The sequence below is a fragment of the Salmo salar genome, chromosome ssa23 (genome assembly GCF_905237065.1).
Source record: "Salmo salar chromosome ssa23, Ssal_v3.1, whole genome shotgun sequence".
In the NCBI taxonomy this organism is placed as follows: Eukaryota; Metazoa; Chordata; class Actinopteri; order Salmoniformes; family Salmonidae; genus Salmo; species Salmo salar.
The window spans coordinates 48904798-48930210 of NC_059464.1; the positions used below are offsets into that span (position 1 = coordinate 48904798).

Here is a 25413-nt window from a genome sequence, read left to right on the forward strand (position 1 = left end):
CTCAGTGCCTCTTTGCTTGACATCATGGGAAAATCAAAAGAAATCAGCCAAGATCTCAGAAAAAAAATTGTAGACCTCCACAAGTCTGGTTCATCCTTGGGAGCAATTTCCAAACGCCTGAAGGTACCACGTTCATCTGTACAAACAATAGTACGCAAGTATAAACACCATGGGACCACGCAGCCATCATACCGCTCAGGAAGGAGACGCGTTCTGTCTCCTAGAGATTAACGTACTTTGGTGCGAAAAGTGCAAATCAATCCCAGAACAACAGCAAATGACCTTGAGAAGATGCTGGAGGAAACAGGTACAAAAGTATCTATATCCACAGTAAAACGAGTCCTATACCGACATAACCTGAAAGGCCGCTCAGCAAGGAAGAAGCCACTGCTCCAAAACCACCATAAAAAAGCCAGACTACGGTTTGCAACTGCACATGGGGACAAAGATTATACTTTTTAGAGTAATGTCCTCTGGTCTGATGAAACAAAAATAGAACTGTTTGGCCATAATGAACATAGTTATGTTTGGAGGAAAATATATATTAGATATATTGAAGCAACATCTCAAGACATCAGTCAGAAAGTTAAAGCTTGGTTGCAAATGGGTCTTCCAAACGGACATTGACCCCAAGCACTTCCAAAGTTGTGGCAAAATGGCTTAAGGACGGACAACAAAGTCAAGGTATTGGAGTGGAAACAGCCGTTGTAAGGATGGGACCAAGGTGCAGCGGAGAATGTATTCATCTTGACATTTAATAGAAAGAATGAACACTTTACAAAATAAACAAAAAAAACGACTAGCAACAGTTCTGTCAGGTTATCAAGAACTAAACAGGAAAATAACTACCCACAAACCCCAACGGAAAAAACAGGCTGCCTAAGTATGGCTCCCAATCAGAGACAACGATAGACAGCTGTCCCTGATTGAGAACCACACCCGGCCAAAACAAAGAAATGCAAACACATAGAAAAAGGGACATAGAATGCCCTCTCAAATCACACCCTGACCAAACCTAAATAGAGACATAAAAAAGGCATACCACTGAGTTGAGCCACTGTCCCAGGACCAGTTCTTAGTAGACCCTGTTGTTACAATGATGTACCTGGAACACCAGAGAGACACTTCAGGGGAGGGTTAACTGGTCCTGGGACAGTGGCTCAACTCAGTGGTATGCTATCATTGTAACAACAGTGTCTACTAAGAACTGGTCCTGGGACAGTGGCTCAACTCAGGTCAGGGCGTGACCCTATATACAATTTGTGGGCAGAACTGAAAAGGCGTGTGTGAGAAAGGAGGCCTACAAACCTGACTCAGTTACACCAACTCTGTCAGGGGGAATGGGCCAAAATTCACCCGACTTATTGTGGGAAGCTTGTGGAAGGCTACCCGAAACGTTTGACCCAAGTTAAACAATTTAAAGGCAATGCTACCAAATACTAATTGAGCGTATGTAAACTTCTGACCCAGTGGGAATGTGATGAAAGAAATAAAAGCTGAAATAAATCATTCTCTCTACTATTATTCTGACATTTCACATTCTTAAAATAAAGTGGTGATCCTAACTGACCTAAGACAGGGAATTTTTACTGGGATTAAATGTCAGGAATTGTGAAAAACTGATTTTAAATGTATTTGGGTAAGGTGTATGTAAACTTCCGACTTCAACTGTATGCCGAGGTCACTAGTCTCCCCTTGGCTTAAATTGATGACTTTAAACACGCTGAAGAACTTGTCTTCAAAGTCTAGGTTCTGTGGCGGTGCTTGGTTACTTGATAAAGGGGAAGCAGCCCGTCCTCAGCATCTGGTAGTTGCCTCCCTGTACCTACCGCCCAGTGAAATTGGACCGTTTCAAACTGGTCGTTGGTGACGGCGCTGTAGCAGGAAGCTGCAGGACGCAGTTGTCCTTTCTTTCATAGTGCCTCGGAAACAGGACAACTTTGAGGAAGATGTTGTGTATACGCCGGTGTACTTCTGTCATGCTATTAACTAGCTAGCTAGCTAGCTTATGGCACCCGCATAATATTAGGCCGGGGGGGGGGAATAAAGTGTGGACGTTCTTCAAAGTACGCCAGCTGTAAAGACCACCAGATTGGTACAGTTTTTATTTTTTTTGCTTATTGGGTTGAAATGAAATGATACTAGATTACTTTAGAAAAAGAAACCTGGTGTTGACTGATCAGATTAAATGATTGACATAAAGAGCCGTTGTGTTGAACACTGTGCGATGTTTAACAGTGAGAACGGCAGAATGGTGAACTTACTAAATGAAATGAGAGGTTGACTGTGTGATATTAGGTTGCTTCTTGTGTAAATATTTTCCGTCTGGATTTTAATGATTTGTATAGTCAGTAAGCTAGCTTGTCAACACAGGAAAATGAGGCTAACCGTTCTGTGTATTATCGTATTTGGCCAACGGTCTCCTCTGAAGAGAAAGACAACGCTGCTTCATAGAATGTAGTCTCATGTCCGTTCTGTCAGAGTTTGGAAACATTATTATTATTATTTTGCTTTGGTCGATCAATTTTCAACTTTTTCAAGGTGCTAACCTATCCGGGATCCTCGGAACCTCCCCCTAACGCCTCGATCAGACCGACAGCTTCATCAACGCTGAATGATAAATACTGATCCAACTGTTTTTTTTTCATGATGTAATCCAACATGTTTAATGGATATGTGTTCAACAACAGTTCAACATTCAAACCTTCTGCTGCTATTACTGTTAAAATCCACACAGATTTAATGTGATACCTAAGCTGGTTAAATCCAATGTAACACCACACAGAAAGCAACTGCTGGGTTTGATTCATGTTTTATTTGACCTTTAAAATTAACTAGTCAGTTAACTAGCCCAACGCTCTAAACCACTAGGCTACCCTGCCGCCCCAAGGACGCCCCAAGGACGCCCCAAGGACGTCCCAAAGGATGTCCCAAGGACGCCCCAAGGATGTCCCAAAGATGTCCCATGGACGCCCCAAGGATGTCCCAAGGATGTCCCAAGGACGTCCCAAGGATGTCCCAAGGATGCCCCAAGGATGCCCCAAGGACGCCCCAAGGATCGTAAGGAACTTCAACCAGAGAGAAAGATGGACGAGAGACGATGCAGAAAAAAATGTGTCTCCCTTCAGCAGTTGGCATTTCTTCGTCGTTTCGCCAACCGAGCCACAAGGAGTGTTTTCCCCCCCCCTGAAGTTTATTTGATCGAATAGAAGGTTCGTAAGTTGTTACGAGTTTAACGATATAAGTAGAATATGTGAAATCCTGGCAGCTTTGAGGAAGAAACAAAAATCATTTTATATAGGAGTTGTATTGAGACGGCTATGCATATTCATGATGAGGCTAGCTAGCATAGCATCTCTCTCCAGTGAATACAGGCGGCTGACGTCAACAACCCTCGTCGAATATTTTCAAAAAAAAGAAAAGGATTATAATAATGAGATGTATGCACCAATCCAAAGAAAGGATAGGCGGGAACTAGACGAATCCTTTCCGTGACGTTTTGTTGGACTCTCATTGGTTAGGGTGGAGAGACATGCATCTTGTCAATATATCCATAATCTTTGCTTCAACTCACCCTGCAACTGAATATAGCAATATATTTCGTCTGACCAGCAACATAGCACAGCGAACTTTAGTTCCTAGCTGAAGGGTGATTTTTCGATAAATTACTCTCTACATTAAATGTATATTTGAATCTATCATAATGTTTTTTTATGGACTTAACTTCAGTTGCTCTAAATACATTTTTTGTCATTTATCAGATGCTCTTATCCAGAGCGACTTACAGTAGTGAATGCATACATTTCATACACTTCATACATTTTTTTCTCTGTACTGGTCCCCCGTGGGAATCGAACCCACAACCCTGGCGTTGCAAACACCATGCTCTACCAACTGAGCCACACGGGAACTTGTTCCCTGATTGTGTTTAGGCTACAGTATGAACAATCACACATTAACAGAGGTCACAGTCGTTCAGGGATGGAATAATGTATTTTCCCTAGTAAGTAGGATAAACTCTATGAAATACATATAGAAATAGATAATAGGGTCTAAAATTATCAGTTGGAATAATTGGCATTGAGATCTGATCAAAACGGCCGCATTTCTTCCATAAAGTGACCAAGTCATCCTAGTTGTGTGTGTGTGTGTGTGTGTGTGTGCGTGTGCGTGTGTGGGAGAGAGGGTCAGTGATCCAGTTTAGTCCGGACAGCGACAGCAACAGTCTCCTCTTCTTCTTTGGTCACCTGGGATTTATTCTGGATTGTAATTCCCAAAACCTCTTCTATGTCCCTAATCAGATCCTGCAGGTAACACACAAGGCAACAGGCTTTACAGTTCACTAACAAACACACCATCTATAACATTACCACTCAGGGTTCAATTTCAATTTCAGTTCAGAAAAGTAAAAGCAAATTCCACATGTTCCTTATTGAAAAGCATTTGAAGAGAATTTGGAATTTTGCAGTGCACTTCCTGAACCACTTATAAATCGTTCATCGAGTCATAATATCACACATCGCGCTATAATTTGTTGTTGTTGAGATTGTTAGCTCATTAACAGCGTACCTTAAAGTTAGTCTCTCCCTGCATGTTGGGAGCTGATACCTCCTGATGGATGACGGACAGGTTACGAGCAAAGGTCATCAAGGCGCCCTGGAGGTCGTCACTGACGGTTCTGTTAAACGAACACAATAAGACAAAACCACGTTTACTAACGATCCTCGCTGCCCGGGTAAACAAACAAACAAATCACCACGTTTGGCTTGTCGTGTGTGTGTGTGTGTGTGTGTGTGTGTGTGTGTGTGTGTGTGTGTCTGTCTGTGTGTGTGTGTGTGTGTGTGTGTGTGTGTGTGTGTCTGTGTGTCTGTGTGTGTTTTTTCCAAGTTTTATTAGTCGTATGTATGCGGATACACATGGCGTACACTGTCCAACGAAATGCTTACTGGCAGGCTCCTTCTGGACAATACAACAACAATAAGAACTAATACAAGATAAGATTACCAACATAAAGTAAATGGAGAATATAATAAAACAAATTATCATCAGTATAATACAGGAAGACACAATTTATACAATATTTACATGTGTTTTGGGGAAAGAGGGATTTAAGGGGGGGGGCAAGTGCTATTGACTGAATGTTTTGTTTATTCCATGTGTAACTCTGTGTTGTTGTATGTGTCGAACTGCTTTGCTTTATCTTGGCCAGGTCGCAATTGTAAATGAGAACTTGTTCTCACCTTGCCTACCTGGTTAAATAAAGGACTTGTTCTCAACTGGCCTACCTGGTTAAATAAAGGACTTGTTCTCAACTAGCCTACCTGGTTAAATAAAGGACTTGTTCTCAACTAGCCTACCTGGTTAAATAAAGGACTTGTTCTCAACTAGCCTACCTGGTTAAATAAAGGACTTGTTCTCAACTAGCCTACCTGGTTAAATAAAGGACTTGTTCTCAACTAGCCTACCTGGTTAAATAAAGGTGTATAATAAACTGAGCAATATTTAGCAACTATAATAAGAGTCTGATAGCAGCATTTTTGATGTGTGTGTGTGTGTGTGTGTGTGTGTAAGTTGAGTGTGTGTGCGTGTGCGTGTGTGTGTGTGTGTGTGTGTGTGTGCGTGTGCATGTGGTCTAAGGTGTGGAGAATCAGTGCAGGTGGTCAGTCCTGTTCAAGTGTTCAGCAGTCTGATGTAACCGGTCAGGATGCTCTCGATGGTGCAGCTGTAGAACCTTTTTTCGAGGATCTGAGGACCCGTGACAAATCTTTTCAGTCTCCTGAGGGGGATGAGGCGTTGTCGTGCCCTCTTCACGACTGTCTTGGTGTGTTTGGACCATGATAGATCCTTAGTGATGTGGACACCGAGGAATTTGAAGCTCTTGACCTGCTCCACTACAGCCCCATCGATGTGAATGGGGGCGTGCTCGGGCCTTCCGTTTCCTGTAGTCCACAATCATTTCCTTTTTGTCTTGCTGACATTGAGGGAGGGGTTGTTGTCCTGGCACCACGCTGCCAGTTCTCTGACCACCTTCCTATAGGCTGTGTCATCGTTGTCGGTGATCAGGCTGTTGCAGACCACTGTTGTGTCGTCAACAAACTTAATGATGGTGTTGGAGTCGTGTTTGGCCACGCAGTCATGGGTGAACAGGGAGTACAGGAGGGGACTGAGCACTCACCCCTGAGGGGTCCCCGTGTTGAGGATCAGTGTGGCAGATGTGTTGTTGCCTACCCTCACAACCTGGGGGTGGCCCGTCAGGAAGTCCAGGATCCAGTTGCAGAGGGAGGTGTTCAGTCCCAGGTTCCTTAGCTTAGTGATATGATTGGAGGGCACTGTGGTGTTGAATACTGAGCTGTAGTCAATGAACAGCATTCTCACATAGGTGTTCCTTTTGTCCAGGTGGTTGAGGGCTAGGCTTGGGCAGTATGCAGAATGTCATACCTTCAAACCGACCTTGTGCCATCCTGGGAAAACGGTAATACCGGCACTGAACACAAGGGGAGCCGCTATTTTCTAACCCCACTGAGCCTCTGTAATTCGATTGTTAGCAATGCTAACAAGTACATGTATAATCTCATAGCGAATGCTAGCTAAATGCTAACAAGCTCTTGTAGGACAGTTATAAAAGTAACTCACAGTTTGCTGCACGCACAAAACAAATGATAGCCAGTAAAGATCTTGATCCAGGAGGGGTATTCTCTGCTGTTACCAAGAGAAGCTTGATTTTGCAAGAAGCTAACCACTTAGCTAGATAGATAACTAGCTACTGAGTTAGCAAACCAAATGCACAACTGCAGAGCATATAGCACATTTGAGTCAATTAAATGATAAGATACTGTATCTAGTTTGCTGTCAAAAGTAGTTCTGCAGGAGGGGTGAAGTCAGGCGCAGGAGACTCAGGTACGTGAAACACGTTTAATGAAGAATGCAAGTCCAAAGAACCGAACTGACAAGGCAGGGTAAAAATAATTCCAAACAAGACAAACACAATCTAGGAATGAAGCGGGACGCAGCCCGAAAAACACGGAACATATTCTGAGGACAAGAATAATTTACCCTCAACCTACAACAACAGACGCAAAACAATCCCGCACAACCTCAAACACAAAACAGACAGACTAAATACCCCACTAATTACTAAACACAAAACAGGTGCTACCCTAACCAGACATTACCAAACGAAACAGAAAAGGAAAATCGGTGGCAGCTAGTAGGCCGGCGACGACGACCGCCGAGCGCCGCCCGAACGGGGAGAGGCGCCACCTGTGGACGTTGTCACACTGGCAAACATTTAGTTGTGAATTCCATACTGTCGCTATACTCCAAAAGGGTTCTTTGGGTTTTCCCGTAGCAGAACCGTAAAAAAAAATATATTTTTTTTTAAATAAATGTTTTATTGAATATCCGAAACATACAATATACTTGCAGTGAAGCCACTCAACAACTACATCCTACCAGTCATCCAACAGATTCCCATTCAGAGCGACACACAGAAGCATCCAGGGTGTCACGTACTGACCAGTATAAGGGGTTAATTGTTATGGTAGTTTGGTCAGGACGTGGCAGAGGGTATTTGTTTTATGTGGTTCGGGGTGGTGTTTTTGTAGAAGGGCGTTTGATTTATTATTTCCGGTTTTGGTTTATGTTCTAGGTGTATTATGTATTTCTATGTTTAGTCTAGTGAGTGTATTTCTATGTTAGGTTAATGGGGGTTTGGGACTCTCAATTGGAGGCAGGTGCTTCCTCGTTGCCTCTGATTGAGAGTCCTATATATGGGTAATTGTTTGGTGTAGGTTTTGTGGGAGATTGTTTCTTGTCTAGCGTGTGTGAGCCTGAGAAGACTGTTCGTTTTGTTATTTTGGTGTTCATTTTGAGTTTAATAAAAGTTCAAGATGAGCAACCACATACCTGCTGCATTTTGGTCCTCCTTTCCCAACGACAACCGTGACACAGGGTCAATGCCCTGCTCAAGGGCACGTTGACAGATCTACCACCAGGCTAAAAAACATGAACCCTGAACCCTCCAAGATCCCCCCACAGTTCCCCAATAGCTGCTCCCTCCACCCTCCAAGATCCCCCCCACAGTTCCCCAATAGCTGCTCCCTCAACCCTCCAAGATCCCCCCCCACAGTTCCCCAATAGCTGCTCCCTCAACCCTCCAAGATCCCCCCCACAGTTCCCCAATAGCTGCTCCCTCAACCCTCCAAGATCCCCCCCCACAGTTCCCCAATAGCTGCTCCCTCAACCCTCCAAGATCCCCCCCACAGTTCCCCAATAGCTGCTCCCTCAACCCTCCAAGATCCCCCCCACAGTTCCCCAATAGCTGCTCCCTCAACCCTCCAAGATCCCCCCCACAGTTCCCCAATAGCTGCTCCCTCAACCCTCCAAGATCCCCCCCACAGTTCCCCAATAGCTGCTCCCTCAACCCTCCAAGATCCCCCCCCACAGTTCCCCAATAGCTGCTCCCTCAACCCTCCAAGATCCCCCCCCACAGTTCCCCAATAGCTGCTCCCTCAACCCTCCAAGATCCCCCCCACAGTTCCCCAATAGCTGCTCCCTCAACCCTCCAAGATCCCCCCCACAGTTCCCCAATAGCTGCTCCCTCAACCCTCCAAGATCCCCCCCACAGTTCCCCAATAGCTGCTCCCTCAACCCTCCAAGATCCCCCCCACAGTTCCCCAATAGCTGCTCCCTCAACCCTCCAAGATCCCCCCACAGTTCCCCAATAGCTGCTCCCTCAACCCTCCAAGATCCCCCCCACAGTTCCCCAATAGCTGCTCCCTCAACCCTCCAAGATCCCCCCACAGTTCCCCAATAGCTGCTCCCTCAACCATTCGAGACCCCCTTCCACCGCCCCCCCCACAAGAAGACAAATAAAAATACAATGAATTATATTCCCCAAGAACCCCCATAATGCACCAACAACCAAGAGAATGAACTAAAGAGAAAAAAAGGAAATTACATAAGAAAACGGCAAACAACAATGCAAATGTTTTTTAATTTTTTATAAATAAATACATTTAAAACCTCAACATCAAGGACAACTGAAATCATAACAGAAACGCCGACTGTATATGTTTGTGTGCATGTCTGGCACTATTACATGTATGTGTGTGTTCTTGTATGTGTTTATTTGAATGAGAGTGTGTGTATATGCATGTGTACAAACACCTGCACGGCATCAGCCTCGGGCAAACCGGCATTAGTTGTAAAAACACTGCCACTCAGTGTCATTCAAATGTACTTTTTATTATGTTTTATTTTGCTTTTATTTATTTATTTACTTTTATCTTTAACCATCATTCTATCTCCCACACAGCAACTCCACTCCCACTTGTCTCCAATTCCACATGCCAACCCTCAGCTTCCCTCAGCCCATCCCATCTATCTCTGCTGGCCACCCACTTCCTGTTCCAACCCATCCCAACCCTCAGCTTCCCTCAGCCCATCCCATCTCTCTCTGCTGGCCACCCACTTCCTGTTTCAACCCATCCCAACCCTCAGCTTCCCTCAGCCCATCCCATCTATCTCTGCTGGCCACCCACTTCCTGTTCCAACCCATCCCAACCCTCAGCTTCCCTCAGCCCATCCCATCTATCTCTGCTGGCCACCCACTTCCTGTTCCAACCCATCCCAACCCTCAGCTTCCCTCAGCCCATCCCATCTATCTCTGCTGGCCACCCACTTCCTGTTCCAACCCATCCCAACCCTCAGCTTCCCTCAGCCCATCCCATCTATCTCTGCTGGCCACCCACTTCGGATTTCTACGCAACACATATCTTTCAACTATGCTGTGATGTTTAACGTACAATTTCAAATCTATCTAATCGAATAGAATCCACAGATTGCATGTTGAAGATAAATACTTTTACTAAGAGTATTAGTATATTAGTAATTGACTGACCCGGTCTCTCCAGATCTCCTAACAGTACTATTTCTAGGGTCATAAGCATCGACGGAAGGGGACCAAAACGCAGCGCGTATAGTGCTCATCGTCTTTCTTTATTTTGACAAAGTGAACACTTGAACAAAAATACTACCAAACGACAGTTCCGTAAGGTACAAGACTATAACGGAAAACACATCCACCCACAAAAACACAGGAAAAACAAGCTGCCTAAGTATGGCTTCCAATCAGAGACAACGAAAGACACCTGCCTCTGATTGGAAGCCATACATGGCCACACATAGAAAAAGAAACATAGAAATAGAAAACTAGAACCAAAATCACCTAGAACCCAAAAACCCCAAAACACACAAAACAACCACCCCCTGCCACGCCCTGACCATACTACAATGACAAATGACCCCTTTACTGGTCAGGACGTGACATCTAGGGTCAATTTGAGATCAATTCTATGCATTTTCAGGCATTCCTGAACCTGAGACCAGAAACAGGCTACCTGAGGGCAATACCAGAATAAATGGTCTATTGATTCTGTATCCTCACAGCAAAATCTGCAGAGCTTCGATGACTTTATCCCCCAAATATTCAACATTTTGTTGGTGGCAAGAATTCTATATAATAACTTTAGCTGAAAAGTATTTTATCTTGCATTGTTTTATATATCAACTCATACACCCTGTACCATGGAATCGGTACATCAAAAATCTCTTCCCAACTATTTTGCAATCTGTATGGCACTGGAGAACCGTTTTTGGTTCCAGGAAGAACCCTTCTTGGTTCTAGGTAGAACCCTTCTTGGTTCCAGGTAGAACCCTTCTTGGTTCCATGTGGTAGAACCCTTCTTGGTTCCAGGTAGAACCCTTCTTGGCTCCAGGTAGAACCCTTCTTGGTTCCAGGTAGAACCCTTCTTGGTTCCAGGTAGAACCCTTTTTGGCTCCAGGTAGAACCCTTCTTGGCTCCAGGTAGAACCCTTCTTGGTTCCAGGTAGAACCCTTCTTGGCTCCAGGTAGAACCCTTCTTGGCTCCAGGTAGAACCCTTCTTGGCTCCAGGTAGAACCCTTCTTGGTTCCAGGTAGAACCCTTTTTGGTTCCAGGTAGAACCCTTCTTGGTTCCAGGTAGAACCCTTCTTGGTTCCAGGTAGAACCCTTCTTGGCTCCAGGTAGAACCCTTCTTGGTTCCAGGTAGAACCCTTCTTGGTTCCAGGTAGAACCCTTCTTGGCTCCAGGTAGAACCCTTCTTGGTTCCAGGTAGAACCCTTTTTGGTTTCAGGTAGAACCCTTCTTGGTTCCAGGTAGAACCCTTCTTGGTTCCAGGTAGAACCCTTCTTGGTTCCAGGTAGAACCCTTCTTGGTTCCAGGTAGAACCCTTCTTGGTTCCAGGTAGAACCCTTCTTGGTTCCAGGTAGAACCCTTCTTGGTTCCAGGTAGAACCCTTCTTGGCTCCAGGTAGAACCCTTCTTGGTTCCAGGTAGAACCCTTCTTGGTTCCAGGTAGAACAATTTTGGGTTCAATATAAAACCCTCTGTGGAAAGGATTCTACATGGAACCCAAAATGATTCTACAAGGAACCCAAAATGATTCTACAAGGAACCCAAAATGATTCTACAAGGAACCCAAAATGATTCTACATGGAACCCAAAATGATTCTACATGGAACCCAAAATGATTCTACATGGAACCCAAAATGATTCTACAAGGAACCCAAAATGATTCTACATGGAACCCAAAATGATTCTACATGGAACCCAAAATGATTCTACATGGAACCCAAAATGATTCTACATGGAACCCAAAATGATTCTACATGGAACCCAAAATGATTCTACATGGAATCCAAAAGTGTTATTCCTGGAACCAACAAGTTTTTTTTTTTTAAGGGTTCTCCTATGGGGAACAGCCGAAGAACCCTTTTAGCTTCTAGATAGCACCTATTTTTCTAAGAGTGTAGATCACCTGGCGCGTGTTGCAAACCGGTGAACGACTCAGAAGGCTCCGGTCTCTCGTCGTTGTTGTTTTCTTGCAAACAAGCTTTGTGACTTGGAACTACGGGTAAGCTACATAATGAAAAATGATGTGTCAAGTGAAATGAAGAATGCAAAATCTGCTTTATCTCCTAAAAGAATTGCACACGTTGACTGCAGGTAACTGTATTTACTTAAAAAGTAGCTACAAATATATATATATTTAAAAAAAAACATCAAAGAAATAGATTCAACGGTATTGAAAAACTGTCCTGTGGCTTTGTGCGTGCGTGCGTGCATCGGCGGGGGGAGGGGCGGGGGAGTATCCGCGGGCCGGTTGTGGTGGGCCCGGTTTGGGTTCAAGTCCACTCCAGGGACGTTTTTTTTTGGTCCCAGTCCATCCCTGCCTACAGTCATCAGCTATTGTGGGGTCGTCAGCGGTGGTGTGTGTGTGTGTGTGTGTGTGTGTGTGTGTGTGTGTGGTAGATAAATGAGTACTTCAGCTGAGTTGATCTCCAGTCGTTGGGGAGAGATGTGGTGAACAGACAACGGTTCAACAGCAGTAGCATGTAAACCACAGGATTGGTGTGATTAGATACAGTATCTTCAATAACCGATTCCATACAAACTGCTGAGGATTTCCATTCACTAAACCGAAAGGGACATGCTAATCCTTTAAAGGAATGAGGTGTGTCTACGATCCTCTCTTATTCAGTTAAAACTCTCTGTTCTCCCTCATTCATTTTAACAGAACAGGTCTAAAGGCCTTTCGTGTTTGTGTGTGTTTATAGTGTGTTCATTTAAAGATACTCACACCATTCCCAGACTGTATCTCTCACAGCTGTCATGGAGAACAAAGACAGTGCCTTGCTTTTCCTACAACACAGACGATAATACACAGTGTATATTTTAACAAACGTGTTTCTACACCTGCATTGCTTGCTGTTTGGGGGGGGTTTTAGGCTGGGTTTCTGTACAGCACTTTGAGATATCAGCTGATGTAAGAAGAAGAAGGGCTTTTATAAAATACATTTGATTTGATATATTCATTTTCTAACTATCATTAAAACGTAAAACTACAATTTTAGTTTTACTTTTTTTACATTTGTTGTAAAAAACGCCCCCAAAAAAACACTATATTGTTACTTGCCAGTGATAGGGTTATACTGAGACAACGCCATACCTTGATGTCGAAGCCGATGCCTTGAGCCTTGCACATCTGGAAGAAGACACTATAGTGCACCATGGACAGATTGGTGTGGAGCAGCCGGCTCCCCAGGACAGCATAGTGACTGGCCACCGCTGGGAGCTGTAGAGAGAACCATTACCGCCACTAGTACTACTGTACCATTATTAGAATTATTCAGAAGAAATGAAGATGAAGCCACAGAAGACAGAAGTTGTAAAAAAAAGATAGAAATATTAAAAAAGAAAATGACCTGCATTGAAAAGGTTCAAAAAAAAGTGAAAGAGATGAAGCCAGAGAGACAGATTGTAGAAGAGGTAAACAGGAAGTATATAGCCTGGTGATTGTGGAAGAGGTAAACAGGAAGTATATAGCCTGGTGATTGTGGAAGAGGTAAACAGGAAGTATATAGCCTGGTGATTGTGGAAGAGGTAAACAGGAAGTATATAGCCTGGTGATTGTAGAAGAGGTAAACAGGAAGTATATAGCCTGGTGATTGTGGAAGAGGTAAACAGGAAGTATATAGCCTGGTGATTGTGGAAGAGGTAAACAGGAAGTATATAGCCTGGTGATTGTGGAAGAGGTAAACAGGAAGTATATAGCCTGGTGATTGTAGAAGAGGTAAACAGGAAGTATATAGCCTGGTGATTGTGGAAGAGGTAAACAGGACGTATATAGCCTGGTGATTGTAGAAGAGGTAAACAGGAAGTATATAGCCTGGTGATTGTGGAAGAGGTAAACAGGAAGTATATAGCCTGGTGATTGTGGAAGAGGTAAACAGGAAGTATATAGCCTGGTGATTGTAGAAGAGGTAAACAGGAAGTATATAGCCTGGTGATTGTGGAAGAGGTAAACAGGACGTATATAGCCTGGTGATTGTAGAAGAGGTAAACAGGAAGTATATAGCCTGGTGATTGTGGAAGAGGTAAACAGGAAGTATATAGCCTGGTGATTGTGGAAGAGGTAAACAGGAAGTATATAGCCTGGTGATTGTAGAAGAGGTAAACAGGAAGTATATAGCCTGGTGATTGTGGAAGAGGTAAACAGGAAGTATATAGCCTGGTGATTGTGGAAGAGGTAAACAGGAAGTATATAGCCTGGTGATTGTGGAAGAGGTAAACAGGAAGTATATAACCTGGTGATTGTGGAAGAGGTAAACAGGAAGTATATAGCCTGGTGGGCAGATGCTGTATTATTGCATTATAACTCCTATTTGGTTTTAAAGGTCCACTTTGGCCACGAAAAAACGGTCCAACTCCGACCCCCATTCGAAATGTTCAAACAGAAATGGGCTGTGCCTTTGGGGGTTCGTCGATGTGTCATTCTGGTCATGCGCGCAGACACCGACGTAGCTAGTTCATAACCTACGTAGCTAGTAAGCTACGTCACATCAACACATACAGGAGGAGTTACTGGCTAGCTACAGTGGCTAGCTTAGCTAACTCCTCCAGTATGTGTTGTGGCGTAGCCAGTTTGTTAGCTAAGCTAGCCACTGTAGCTAGTCAGTAACTCCTCCAGTATGTGTTGATGTGATGTATCTAGTTTGTTAGCTAAGCTAGCCACTGTAGCTAGCCAGTAACTCCTCCAGTATGTGTTGATGTGATGTAGCTAGTTCGTTAACTAAGCTAGCCACTGTAGCTAGTCAGTAACTCCTCCAGTATGTGTTGATGTGATGTAGCTAGTTCGTTAGCTAAGCTAGCCACTGTAGCTAGCCAGTAACTCCTCCAGTATGTGTTGATGTGATGTAGCTAGTTCGTTAGCTAAGCTAGCCACTGTAGCTAGCCAGTAACTCCTCCAGTATGTGTTGATGTGATGTAGCTAGTTCGTTAGCTAAGCTAACCACTGTAGCTAGTCAGTAACTCCTCCAGTATGTGTTGATGTGATGTAGCTAGTTCGTTAGCTAAGCTAGCCACTGTAGCTAGCCAGTAACTCCTCCAGTATGTGTTGATGTGATGTAGCTAGTTCGTTAGCTAAGCTAGCCACTGTAGCTAGTCAGTAACTCCTCCAGTATGTGTTGATGTCATTTCACAGGATTTGTTTTGGGATGGAAGCTGGATTTGTTTTGGGATGGAAGCCCCCCCCAAAAAAATATAAGCATTAAATGACCTGGCGTTTTGGCCCAAATTCGACCTTTAACATTAGCATCAATACTGTGCTTCTGAGAGCACAGTAATCTCAGTTTAGGGTTTGGAATTTTAAGGGGGCATAATATGTGTGGCAGATCACCTCATTATTATGGGGCATAATGTTGAACCTATTGGCTGGGGGGGGGGGCATAATGTTGAACCTATTGGCTGGGGGGTGGGGCATAATGTTGATCCTATTGGCTGGGGGGAGGGGCATAATGTTGAACCTATTGGCTGGGGAGGGGCATAATGTTGAACCTATTGGCTGGGGGGTGGGGCATAATGTTGATCCTATTGGCTGGGGGTGAGGGGCATAATGTTGAACCTATTGGCTGGGGGGGCATAATGTTGATCCTATTGGCTGGGGGGCATAATGTTGAACCTATTGGCTGGGGGGCATAATGTTGAACCTATTGGCTGGGGGGGTATAATGTTGAACCTATTGGCTGGGGGGGATATTATGTTGAACCTATTGGCTGGGGGGGCATAATGTTGATCCTATTGGCTGGGGGGGCATAATGTTGAACCTATTGGCTGCGGGGGGTATAATGTTGATCCTATTGGCTGGGGGGCATAATGTTGATCCTATTGGCTGGGGGAGGGGCATAATGTCGAACCTATCTGGGGGGCATAATGTTGAACCTATTGGCTGGGGGGTATAATATTGAACCTATTGGCTGGGGGGGTATAATGTTGAACCTATTGGCTGGGGGGGGCATAATGTTGATCCTATTGGCTGGGGGGGCATAATGTTGAACCTATTGGCTGCGGGGGGGTATAATGTTGATCCTATTGGCTGGGGGGGCATAATGTTGATCCTATTGGCTGGGGGAGGGGCATAATGTTGAACCTATCTGGGGGGGGCATAATGTTGAACCTATTGGCTGGGGGGTATAATGTTGAACCTATTGGCTGGGGGGGGGTATAATGTTGAACCTATTGGCTGGGGGGGGGGCATAATGTTGATCCTATTGGCTGGGGGGGCATAATGTTGAACCTATTGGCTGGGGGAGGGGTATAATGTTGATCCTATTGGCTGGGGGGGCATAATGTTGATCCTATTGGCTGGGGGGGTGTGGGGGGGGCATAATGTTGAACCTATTGGCTGGGGGGGGGGGGTATAATGTTGAACCTATTGGCTGGGGGGGGGTGGGGGGCGTGGCATATCACCTCATTATTATTATTATTATGGGGCATAATGTTGAATTACATTCTGGGTTAGAGTTTAATTGTCATGGAGCATTGCGGTGCCAGTGTAGATGGGATAGAAGTCGCTGAAGTTACTACACATGTCCTGAGGGTCATACAGCGTTGAGGTCGGGGAGTATACTGTGCGATTTGTAATAACGGTGTTTTGGGGAGTATGTGTGATTAGCGAACATGATGAGCGCTGGGCAGCAAAAAGGGGGCTCCATTAAAAAAAAGGGACCTTCAATAATTAATTGGAGGGAGGAACAAACTAATGTTTTGAAAAGACATGCCAGGTCACTGACATGTGATGCCAGATACAAGATACAAAATGATAGCATCATGACTCCAATAGTCTTCATTTTACTTTTGGGATAGAAAACACTATTAAAACAGTGTGGCAAACGCATAGAAATAAAATGACTAGAAAGGCCAAAGCCTCTTAAGAGCACAGCAATTTGTCTGAATGTATCATTCTAGTTCTATGTCATTCTATTTCTATGTCATTCTATTTGTATGGGCAAACACACAATAGTACAATACTTATATCCAGAAAAGGTAATTATGTAGAAGTCAGAGACAGCGTGTGTCCTAAGTTAAGTCAACACTAGAAAGGTTCAATAGTTAACACAGTCAGGGTTTAAAGGGATCGAGCAGGTTGAAAAGAGAGAGGGGCCGCTAGCAGAAGAGATGCAGCAGGGCTAAAAGCCCCCTGTCTACTTCAGATACCCAGCTTCAGGACTAAAAGCCCCCTGTCTACTTCAGATACCCAGCTTCAGGACTAAAAGCCCCCTGTCTACTTCAGATACCCAGCTTCAGGACTAAAAGCCCCTGTCAGCTTCAGGACTAAAGCCCCCTGTCTACTTCAGAGACCCAGCTTCAGGACTAAAAGCCCCCTGTCTACTTCAGATACCCAGCTTCAGGACTAAAAGCCCCCTGTCTACTTCAGAGACCCAGCAGCAGGACTAAAAGCCCCCTGTCTACTTCAGAGACCCAGCAGCAGGACTAAAAGCCCCCTGTCTACTTCAGAGACCCAGCAGCAGGACTAAAAGCCCCCTGTCTAGTTCAGATACCCAGCTTCAGGACTAAAAGCCCCCTGTCTAGTTCAGATACCCAGCTTCAGGACTAAAAGCCCCCTGTCTACTTCAGAGACCCAGCTTCAGGACTAAAAGCCCCCTGTCTAATTCAGATACCCAGCTTCAGGACTAAAAGCCCCCTGTCTAGTTCAGATACCCAGCTTCAGGACTAAAAGCCCCCTGTCTACTTCAGAGACCCAGCAGCAGGACTAAAAGCCCCCTGTCGACTTCAGAGACCCAGCTTCAGGACTAAAAGCCCCCTGTCTACTTCAGAGACCCAGCTTCAGGACTAAAAGCCCCCTGTCTACTTCAGAGACCCAGCTTCAGGACTAAAAGCCCCCTGTCTATTTCAGAGACCCAGCAGCAGGACTAAAAGCCCCCTGTCTACTTCAGAGACCCAGCTTCAGGACTAAAAGCCCCCTGTCTACTTCAGAGACCCAGCTTCAGGACTAAAAGCCCCCTGTCTACTTCAGAGACCCAGCTTCAGGACTAAAAGCCCCCTGTCTACTTCAGAGACCCAGCTTCAGGACTAAAAGCCCCCTGTCTACTTCAGAGACCCAGCGCAGGACTAAAGCCCCCTGTTCTAGCAGCTCAGGACTAAAAGCCCCCTGTCTACTTCAGAGACCCAGCTTCAGGACTAAAAGCCCCCTGTCTACTTCAGAGACCCAGCTTCAGGACTAAAAGCCCCTGTCTACTTCAGAGACCCAGCTTCAGGACTAAAAGCCCACTGTCTACTTCAGAGACCCAGCTTCAGGACTAAAAGCCCCTGTCTACTTCAGAGACCCAGCATCAGGACTAAAAGCCCCCTGTCTACTTCAGAGACCCAGCTTCAGGACTAAAAGCCCCTGTCTACTTCAGAGACCCAGCTTCAGGACTAAAAGCCCCCTGTCTACTTCAGAGACCCAGCATCAGGACTAAAAGCCCCCTGTCTACTTCAGAGACCCAGCTTCAGGACTAAAAGCCCCCTGTCTACTTCAGAGACCCAGCAGCAGGACTAAAAGCCCCTGTCTACTTCAGAGACCCAGCTTCAGGACTAAAAGCCCCCTGTCTACTTAGAGACCCAGCTTCAGGACTAAAAGCCCCCTGTCTACTTCAGAGACCCAGCTTCAGGACTAAAAGCCCCCTGTCTACTTCAGAGACCCAGCATCAGGACTAAAAGCCCCCTGTCTACTTCAGAGACCCAGCATCAGGACTAAAAGCCCCCTGTCTACTTCAGAGACCCAGCTTCAGGACTAAAAGCCCCCTGTCTACTTCAGAGACCCAGCTTCAGGACTAAAAGCCCCCTGTCTACTTCAGAGACCCAGCTTCAGGACTAAAAGCCCCCTGTCTACTTCAGAGACCCAGCTTCAGGACTAAAAGCCCCCTGTCTACTTCAGAGACCCAGCTTCAGGACTAAAAGCCCCCTGTCTACTTCAGAGACCCAGCAGCAGGACTAAAAGCCCCCTGTCTACTTCAGAGACCCAGCTTCAGGACTAAAAGCCCCCTGTCTACTTCAGAGACCCAGCTTCAGGACTAAAAGCCCCCTGTCTACTTCAGAGACCCAGCTTCAGGACTAAAAGCCCCCTGTCTACTTCAGAGACCCAGCTTCAGGACTAAAAGCCCCCTGTCTACTTCAGAGACCCAGCAGCAGGACTAAAAGCCCCTGTCTACTTCAGAGACCCAGCTTCAGGACTAAAAGCCCCCTGTCTACTTCAGAGACCCAGCTTCAGGACTAAAAGCCCCCTGTCTACTTCAGATACCCAGCTTCAGGACTAAAAGCCCCCTGTCTACTTCAGATACCCAGCTTCAGGACTAAAAGCCCCTGTCTGCTTCAGGACTAAAAGCCCCCTGTCTACTTCAGAGACCCAGCTTCAGGACTAAAAGCCCCTGTCTGCTTCAGGACTAAAAGCCCCCTGTCTACTTCAGATACCCAGCTTCAGGACTAAAAGCCCCTGTCAGCTTCAGGACTAAAGCCCCCTGTCTACTTCAGAGACCCAGCTTCAGGACTAAAAGCCCCCTGTCTACTTCAGATACCCAGCTTCAGGACTAAAAGCCCCATGTCTACTTCAGATACCCAGCTTCAGGACTAAAAGCCCCCTGTCTACTTCAGAGACCCAGCTTCAGGACTAAAAGCCCCCTGTCTACTTCAGAGACCCAGCAGCAGGACTAAAAGCCCCCTGTCTAGTTCAGATACCCAGCTTCAGGACTAAAAGCCCCCTGTCTAGTTCAGAGACCCAGCATCAGGACTAAAAGCCCCCTGTCGACTTCAGAGACCCAGCTTCAGGACTAAAAGCCCCCTGTCTACTTCAGAGACCCAGCTTCAGGACTAAAAGCCCCTGTCTAGTTCAGAGACCCAGCTTCAGGACTAAAAGCCCCCTGTCTATTTCAGAGACCCAGCTTCAGGACTAAAAGCCCCCTGTCTACTTCAGAGGCCCAGCTTCAGGACTAAAAGCCCCTGTCTACTTCAGAGACCCAGCTTCAGGACTAAAAGCCCCCTGTCTACTTCAGAGACCCAGCTTCAGGACTAAAAGCCCCTGTCTACTTCAGAGACCCAGCTTCAGGACTAAAAGCCCCCTGTCTACTTCAGAGACCCAGCTTCAGGACTAAAAGCCCCCTGTCTACTTCAGAGACCCAGCTTCAGGACTAAAAGCCCCCTGTCTACTTCAGAGACCCAGCTTCAGGACTAAAAGCCCCTGTCTACTTCAGAGACCCAGCTTCAGGACTAAAAGCCCCCTGTCTACTTCAGAGACCCAGCAGCAGGACTAAAAGCCCCTGTCTACTTCAGAGACCCAGCTTCAGGACTAAAAGCCCCCTGTCTACTTCAGAGACCCAGCTTCAGGACTAAAAGCCCCCTGTCTACTTCAGAGACCCAGCTTCAGGACTAAAAGCCCCCTGTCTACTTCAGAGACCCAGCAGCAGGACTAAAAGCCCCCTGTCTACTTCAGAGACCCAGCAGCAGGACTAAAAGCCCCCTGTCTACTTCAGAGACCCAGCTTCAGGACTAAAAGCCCCCTGTCTAGTTCAGAGACCCAGCTTCAGGACTAAAAGCCCCCTGTCTACTTCAGAGACCCAGCTTCAGGACTAAAAGCCCCCTGTCTACTTCAGAGGCCCAGCTTCAGGACTAAAAGCCCCCTGTCTACTTCAGAGGCCCAGCTGCAGGACTAAAAGCCCCCTGTCTACTTCAGAGACCCAGCTTCAGGACTAAAAGCCCCCTGTCTAGTTCAGAGACCCAGCTTCAGGACTAAAAGCCCCCTGTCTACTTCAGAGACCCAGCATCAGGACTAAAAGCCCCCTGTCTACTTCAGAGACCCAGCTTCAGGACTAAAAGCCCCCTGTCTACTTCAGAGACCCAGCTTCATGACTAAAAGCCCCCTGTCTACTTCAGAGACCCAGCTTCAGGACTAAAAGCCCCTGTCTACTTCAGAGACCCAGCAGCAGGACTAAAAGCCCCCTGTCTACTTCAGAGACCCAGCTTCAGGACTAAAAGCCCCCTGTCTACTTCAGAGACCCAGCTTCAGGACTAAAAGCCCCCTGTCTACTTCAGAGACCCAGCTTCAGCCCATAACTCGTTGTGATGGCCGTGTGCTTCCATTTGTCAGAGCCAGTCTCCTCACACAACAATAAAAGTATGTCTGCCCAGCAGGGATTTAATTGTGTTTGTAATATCCAGCGGGCTCTAATGATAGGCCAGTTCTAAAGACATTATCACGCAGCAGAGCGCAGGGTCGGAGACATATTGTTGTGTTACTGGTGCATCGAGAGACACACACACACACACACACACACACGAATGTAAATGGATGTTCGATAAAAAATAAGACCAGTGGCGGACTAACAAGCGTAGACTCCTGTGTGTCCCTCCTAATAAAAGGAGTGTATTGTTTAGAGGCCTGGCTGGCTTGATGCACGTCAAGTTAATCTAATGCGGCGCTCTGTTCAGGCACGCACAAACACACACACACACCACAGCTTGCATAATGAACACTATATCTATGCATTATTAATGGCTTCATTATCCGGGCTCATCAGTCAAAATGATAATGGATTAATTTAGCAGCTAAGCACCGGTTGGGTTCAGGCCAGAGCAGGGAGGCCGTAATTACAGTATTTAGTTGTATTTAAATAAATAAAACACGGATCAATGTGGGTGGATCTTATTGTGACACACTGAGATAATATTCAATGATAGATTTAAGCAATAAGGCCTGAGGGGTGTGATGGAGGAGGAGGATGTGGAGGACCTGGAGGTAGTGGAGGAAGAGGAGGAGGTAGTGGAGGAAGAGGAGGAGGACCTGGAGGTTGTGGAGGAAGAGGAGGAGGTGGTGGAGGAGGTGGAGGAAGAGAGGAGGATGTGGAGGACCTGGAGGTAGTGGAGGAAGAGGAGGAGGTAGTGGAGGAAGAGGAGGAGGATGTGGAGGAGGAGGAGGAGGAGGATGTGGAGGATGTGGAGGAAGAGGAGGAGGATGTGGAGGAGGAGGGGGATGTGGAGGATGTGGAGGAAGAGGAGGAGGATGTGGAGGAGGAGGAGGAGGAGGATGTGGAGGATGTGGAGGAAGAGGAGGAGGATGTGGAGGTGGTGGAGGAAGAGGAGGAGGACCTGGAGGTAGTGGAGGAAGAGGAGGAGGTAGTGGAGGAAGAGGAGGAGGTGGTGGAGGAGGTGGAGGAAGAGGAGGAGGACCTGGAGGTTGTGGAGGAAGAGGAGGAGGACCTGGAGGTAGTGGAGGAAGAGGAGGAGGATGTGGAGGACCTGGAGGTAGTGGAGGAAGAGGAGGAGGATGTGGAGGTAGTGGAGGAAGAGGAGGAGGATGTGGAGGAGGAGGAGGAGGAGGAGGATGTGGAGGAAGAGGAGGAGGACCTGGAGGTAGTGGAGGAAGAGGAGGAGGTAGTGGAGGAAGAGGAGGAGGACCTGGAGGTAGTGGAGGAAGAAGAGGAGGTAGTGGAGGAAGAGGAGGAGGATGTGGAGGTGGTGGAGTAAGAGGAGGGGGGTGTGGAGGTGGTGGAGGAAGAGGAGGAGGACGTGGAGGTAGTGGAGGAAGAGGAGGAGGTAGTGGAGGAAGAGGAGGAGGAGGTGGAGGTGGTGGAGGAAGAGGAGGACCTGGAGGATGTGGAGGATGTGGAGGTGGTGGGGAAGAGGAGGACCTGGAGGATGTGGAGGATGTGGAGGTGGTGGAGGAAGAGGAGGAGGATGTGGAGGTGGTGGAGGAAGGTGTGGTGGTGGTGAGAAGCAGGTTGGTGGTTGTGGGGGGTGGTGAGAAGCAGGTTGGTGGTTGTGGGGGGTGGTGAGAAGCAGGCTGGTGGTGTGGGGGGTGGTGAGAAGCAGGTTGGTGGTTGTGGGGGGTGGTGAGAAGCAGGTTGGTGGTTGTGGGAGGGGGTCAGAAACAGGTTGGTGGTTGTGGGGGGGGTCAGAAGCAGGTTGGTGGTGGGGGGGTGGTGAGAAACAGGTTGGTGGTTGTGGGGGGTGGTGAGAAGCAGGTTGGTGGGGGTCCTAGGGACATACTACAGGAAGAAACAGGATTCTAAAACATATTATAAAATCCGTTTGAAGATAACAGAAATGAGAAACTAAAGGAAAGCCTACAGCAGTGTCTTTGGATCCTTTCTGGAGCAGGAAGGGCTTGGCGACCTCCAGACGACTCGTCCGGCAGTCCAGCTTTCCTCCCGTCACCAAGAGCATCAGCTGGGTCATGGCCAACTGGTTACTATAACTTAGGTCCAGGTCCACCGCCCACACCTAAACAGAATAATAGCTGATGTCACACACACACACACACACACACACATCACATCACCACTTAGATGCTAAGTCAATGAGCTGACATGAAAATAACAACAACAAAAAAAAGACTATTTCTTATACTAACACCTTTTAATAGTGGCAATGTTTAGTTTCTATCAGGACCGATGGTGTGTTTCTATCAGGACCGATGGTGTGTTTCTATCAGGACTGATGGTGTGTTTCTATCAGGACCGATGGTGTGTTTCTATCAGGACCGATGGTGTGTTTCTATCAGGACCGATGGTGTGTTTCTATCAGGACTGATGGTGTGTTTCTATCAGGACCGATGGTGTGTTTCTATCAGGACCGATGGTGTGTTTCTATCAGGACCGATGGTGTGTTTCTATCAGGACTGATGGTGTGTTTCTATCAGGACCGATGGTGTGTTTCTATCAGGACCGATGGTGTGTTTCTATCAGGACCGATGGTGTGTTTCTATCAGGACCGATGGTGTGTTTCTATCAGGACCGATGGTGTGTTTCTATCAGGACCGATGGTGTGTTTCTATCAGGACCGATGGTGTGTTTCTATCAGGACTGATGGTGTGTTTCTATCAGGACCGATGGTGTGTTTCTATCAGGACCGATGGTGTGTTTCTATCAGGACTGATGGTGTGTTTCTATCAGGACTGATGGTGTGTTTATATCAGGACTGATGGTGTGTTTATATCAGGACCGATGGTGTGTTTCTATCAGGACTGATGGTGTGTTTATATCAGGACTGATGGTGTGTTTATATCAGGACCGATGGTGTGTTTCTATCAGGACTGATGGTGTGTTTCTATCAGGGCTGATGGTGTGTTTCTATCAGGACTGATGGTGTGTTCCAGGACCGATGGTGTGTTTCTATCAGGACTGATGGTGTGTTTCTATCAGGACTGATGGTGTGTTTCTATCAGGACTGATGGTGTGTTTCTATCAGGACCGATGGTGTGTTTCTATCAGGACTGATGGTGTGTTTCTATCAGGACTGATGGTGTGTTTCTATCAGGACTGATGGTGTGTTTCTATCAGGACTGATGGTGTGTTTCTATCAGGACGGCGATGGTGTGTTTATATCAGGACCGATGGTGTGTTTCTATCAGGACTGATGGTGTGTTTCTATCAGGACTGATGGTGTGTTTCTATCAGGGCTGATGGTGTGCGATGGTGTGTTTCTATCAGGACTGATGGTGTGTTTCTATCAGGACCGATGGTGTGTTTCTATCAGGACCGATGGTGTGTTTCTATCAGGACCGATGGTGTGTTTCTATCAGGACCGATGGTGTGTTTCTATCAGGACCGATGGTGTGTTTCTATCAGGACCGATGGTGTGTTTCTATCAGGACCGATGGTGTGTTTCTATCAGGACCGATGGTGTGTTTATATCAGGACTGATGGTGTGTTTCTATCAGGACCGATGGTGTGTTTATATCAGGACTGATGGTGTGTTTCTATCAGGACCGATGGTGTGTTTCTATCAGGACCGATGGTGTGTTTCTATCAGGACAGATGGTGTGTTTCTATCAGGACCGATGGTGTGTTTCTATCAGGACCGATGGTGTGTTTCTATCAGGACCGATGGTGTGTTTCTATCAGGACTGATGGTGTGTTTCTATCAGGACCGATGGTGTGTTTCTATCAGGACTGATGGTGTGCGATGGTGTGTTTCTATCAGGACTGATGGTGTGTTTCTATCAGGACTGATGGTGTGTTTCTATCAGGACCGATGGTGTGTTTCTATCAGGACTGATGGTGTGTTTCTATCAGGACCGATGGTGTGTTTCTATCAGGACTGATGGTGTGCGATGGTGTGTTTCTATCAGGGCTGATGGTGTGTGATGGTGTGTTTCTATCAGGACTGATGGTGTGTTTCTATCAGGACTGATGGTGTGCGATGGTGTGTTTCTATCAGGACTGATGGTGTGTTTCTATCAGGACTGATGGTGTGTTTCTATCAGGACTGATGGTGTGTTTCTATCAGGACTGATGGTGTGTTTCTATCAGGACTGATGGTGTGTTTCTATCAGGACCGATGGTGTGTTTCTTCAGGCTGATGGTGTGTTTCTATCAGGGCTGATGGTGTGCGATGGTGTGTTTCTATCAGGACTGATGGGTGGGGTGTGTTTCTATCAGGACTGATGGTGTGTTTCTATCAGGGCTGATGGTGTGTCTACAGGACCGATGGTGTGTTTCTATCAGGACTGATGGTGTGTTTCTATCAGGACTGATGGTGTGT

At 46.5% G+C, this 25413-nt stretch overlaps 1 protein-coding gene across 1 annotated transcript in view; it reads right to left on the reverse strand.

Moving 5' to 3' along the window:
* Nucleotides 1-1653: 1653 nt before the first annotated feature.
* Nucleotides 1654-25413, reverse strand: part of iqch (IQ motif containing H) — a 158356-nt gene continuing 134596 nt past the window's right edge. Inside the window, exons 19-23 of the mRNA XM_045706147.1 lie at nt 22999-23151; nt 13049-13174; nt 12680-12741; nt 4570-4678; nt 1654-4304 (exon numbers count right to left, since the gene is read on the reverse strand). Of these exons, the coding sequence (XP_045562103.1) occupies nt 4188-4304; nt 4570-4678; nt 12680-12741; nt 13049-13174; nt 22999-23151 (567 nt within the window). The 3' untranslated portion in view covers nt 1654-4187. The remainder of the gene's footprint in view (nt 4305-4569; nt 4679-12679; nt 12742-13048; nt 13175-22998; nt 23152-25413) is intronic.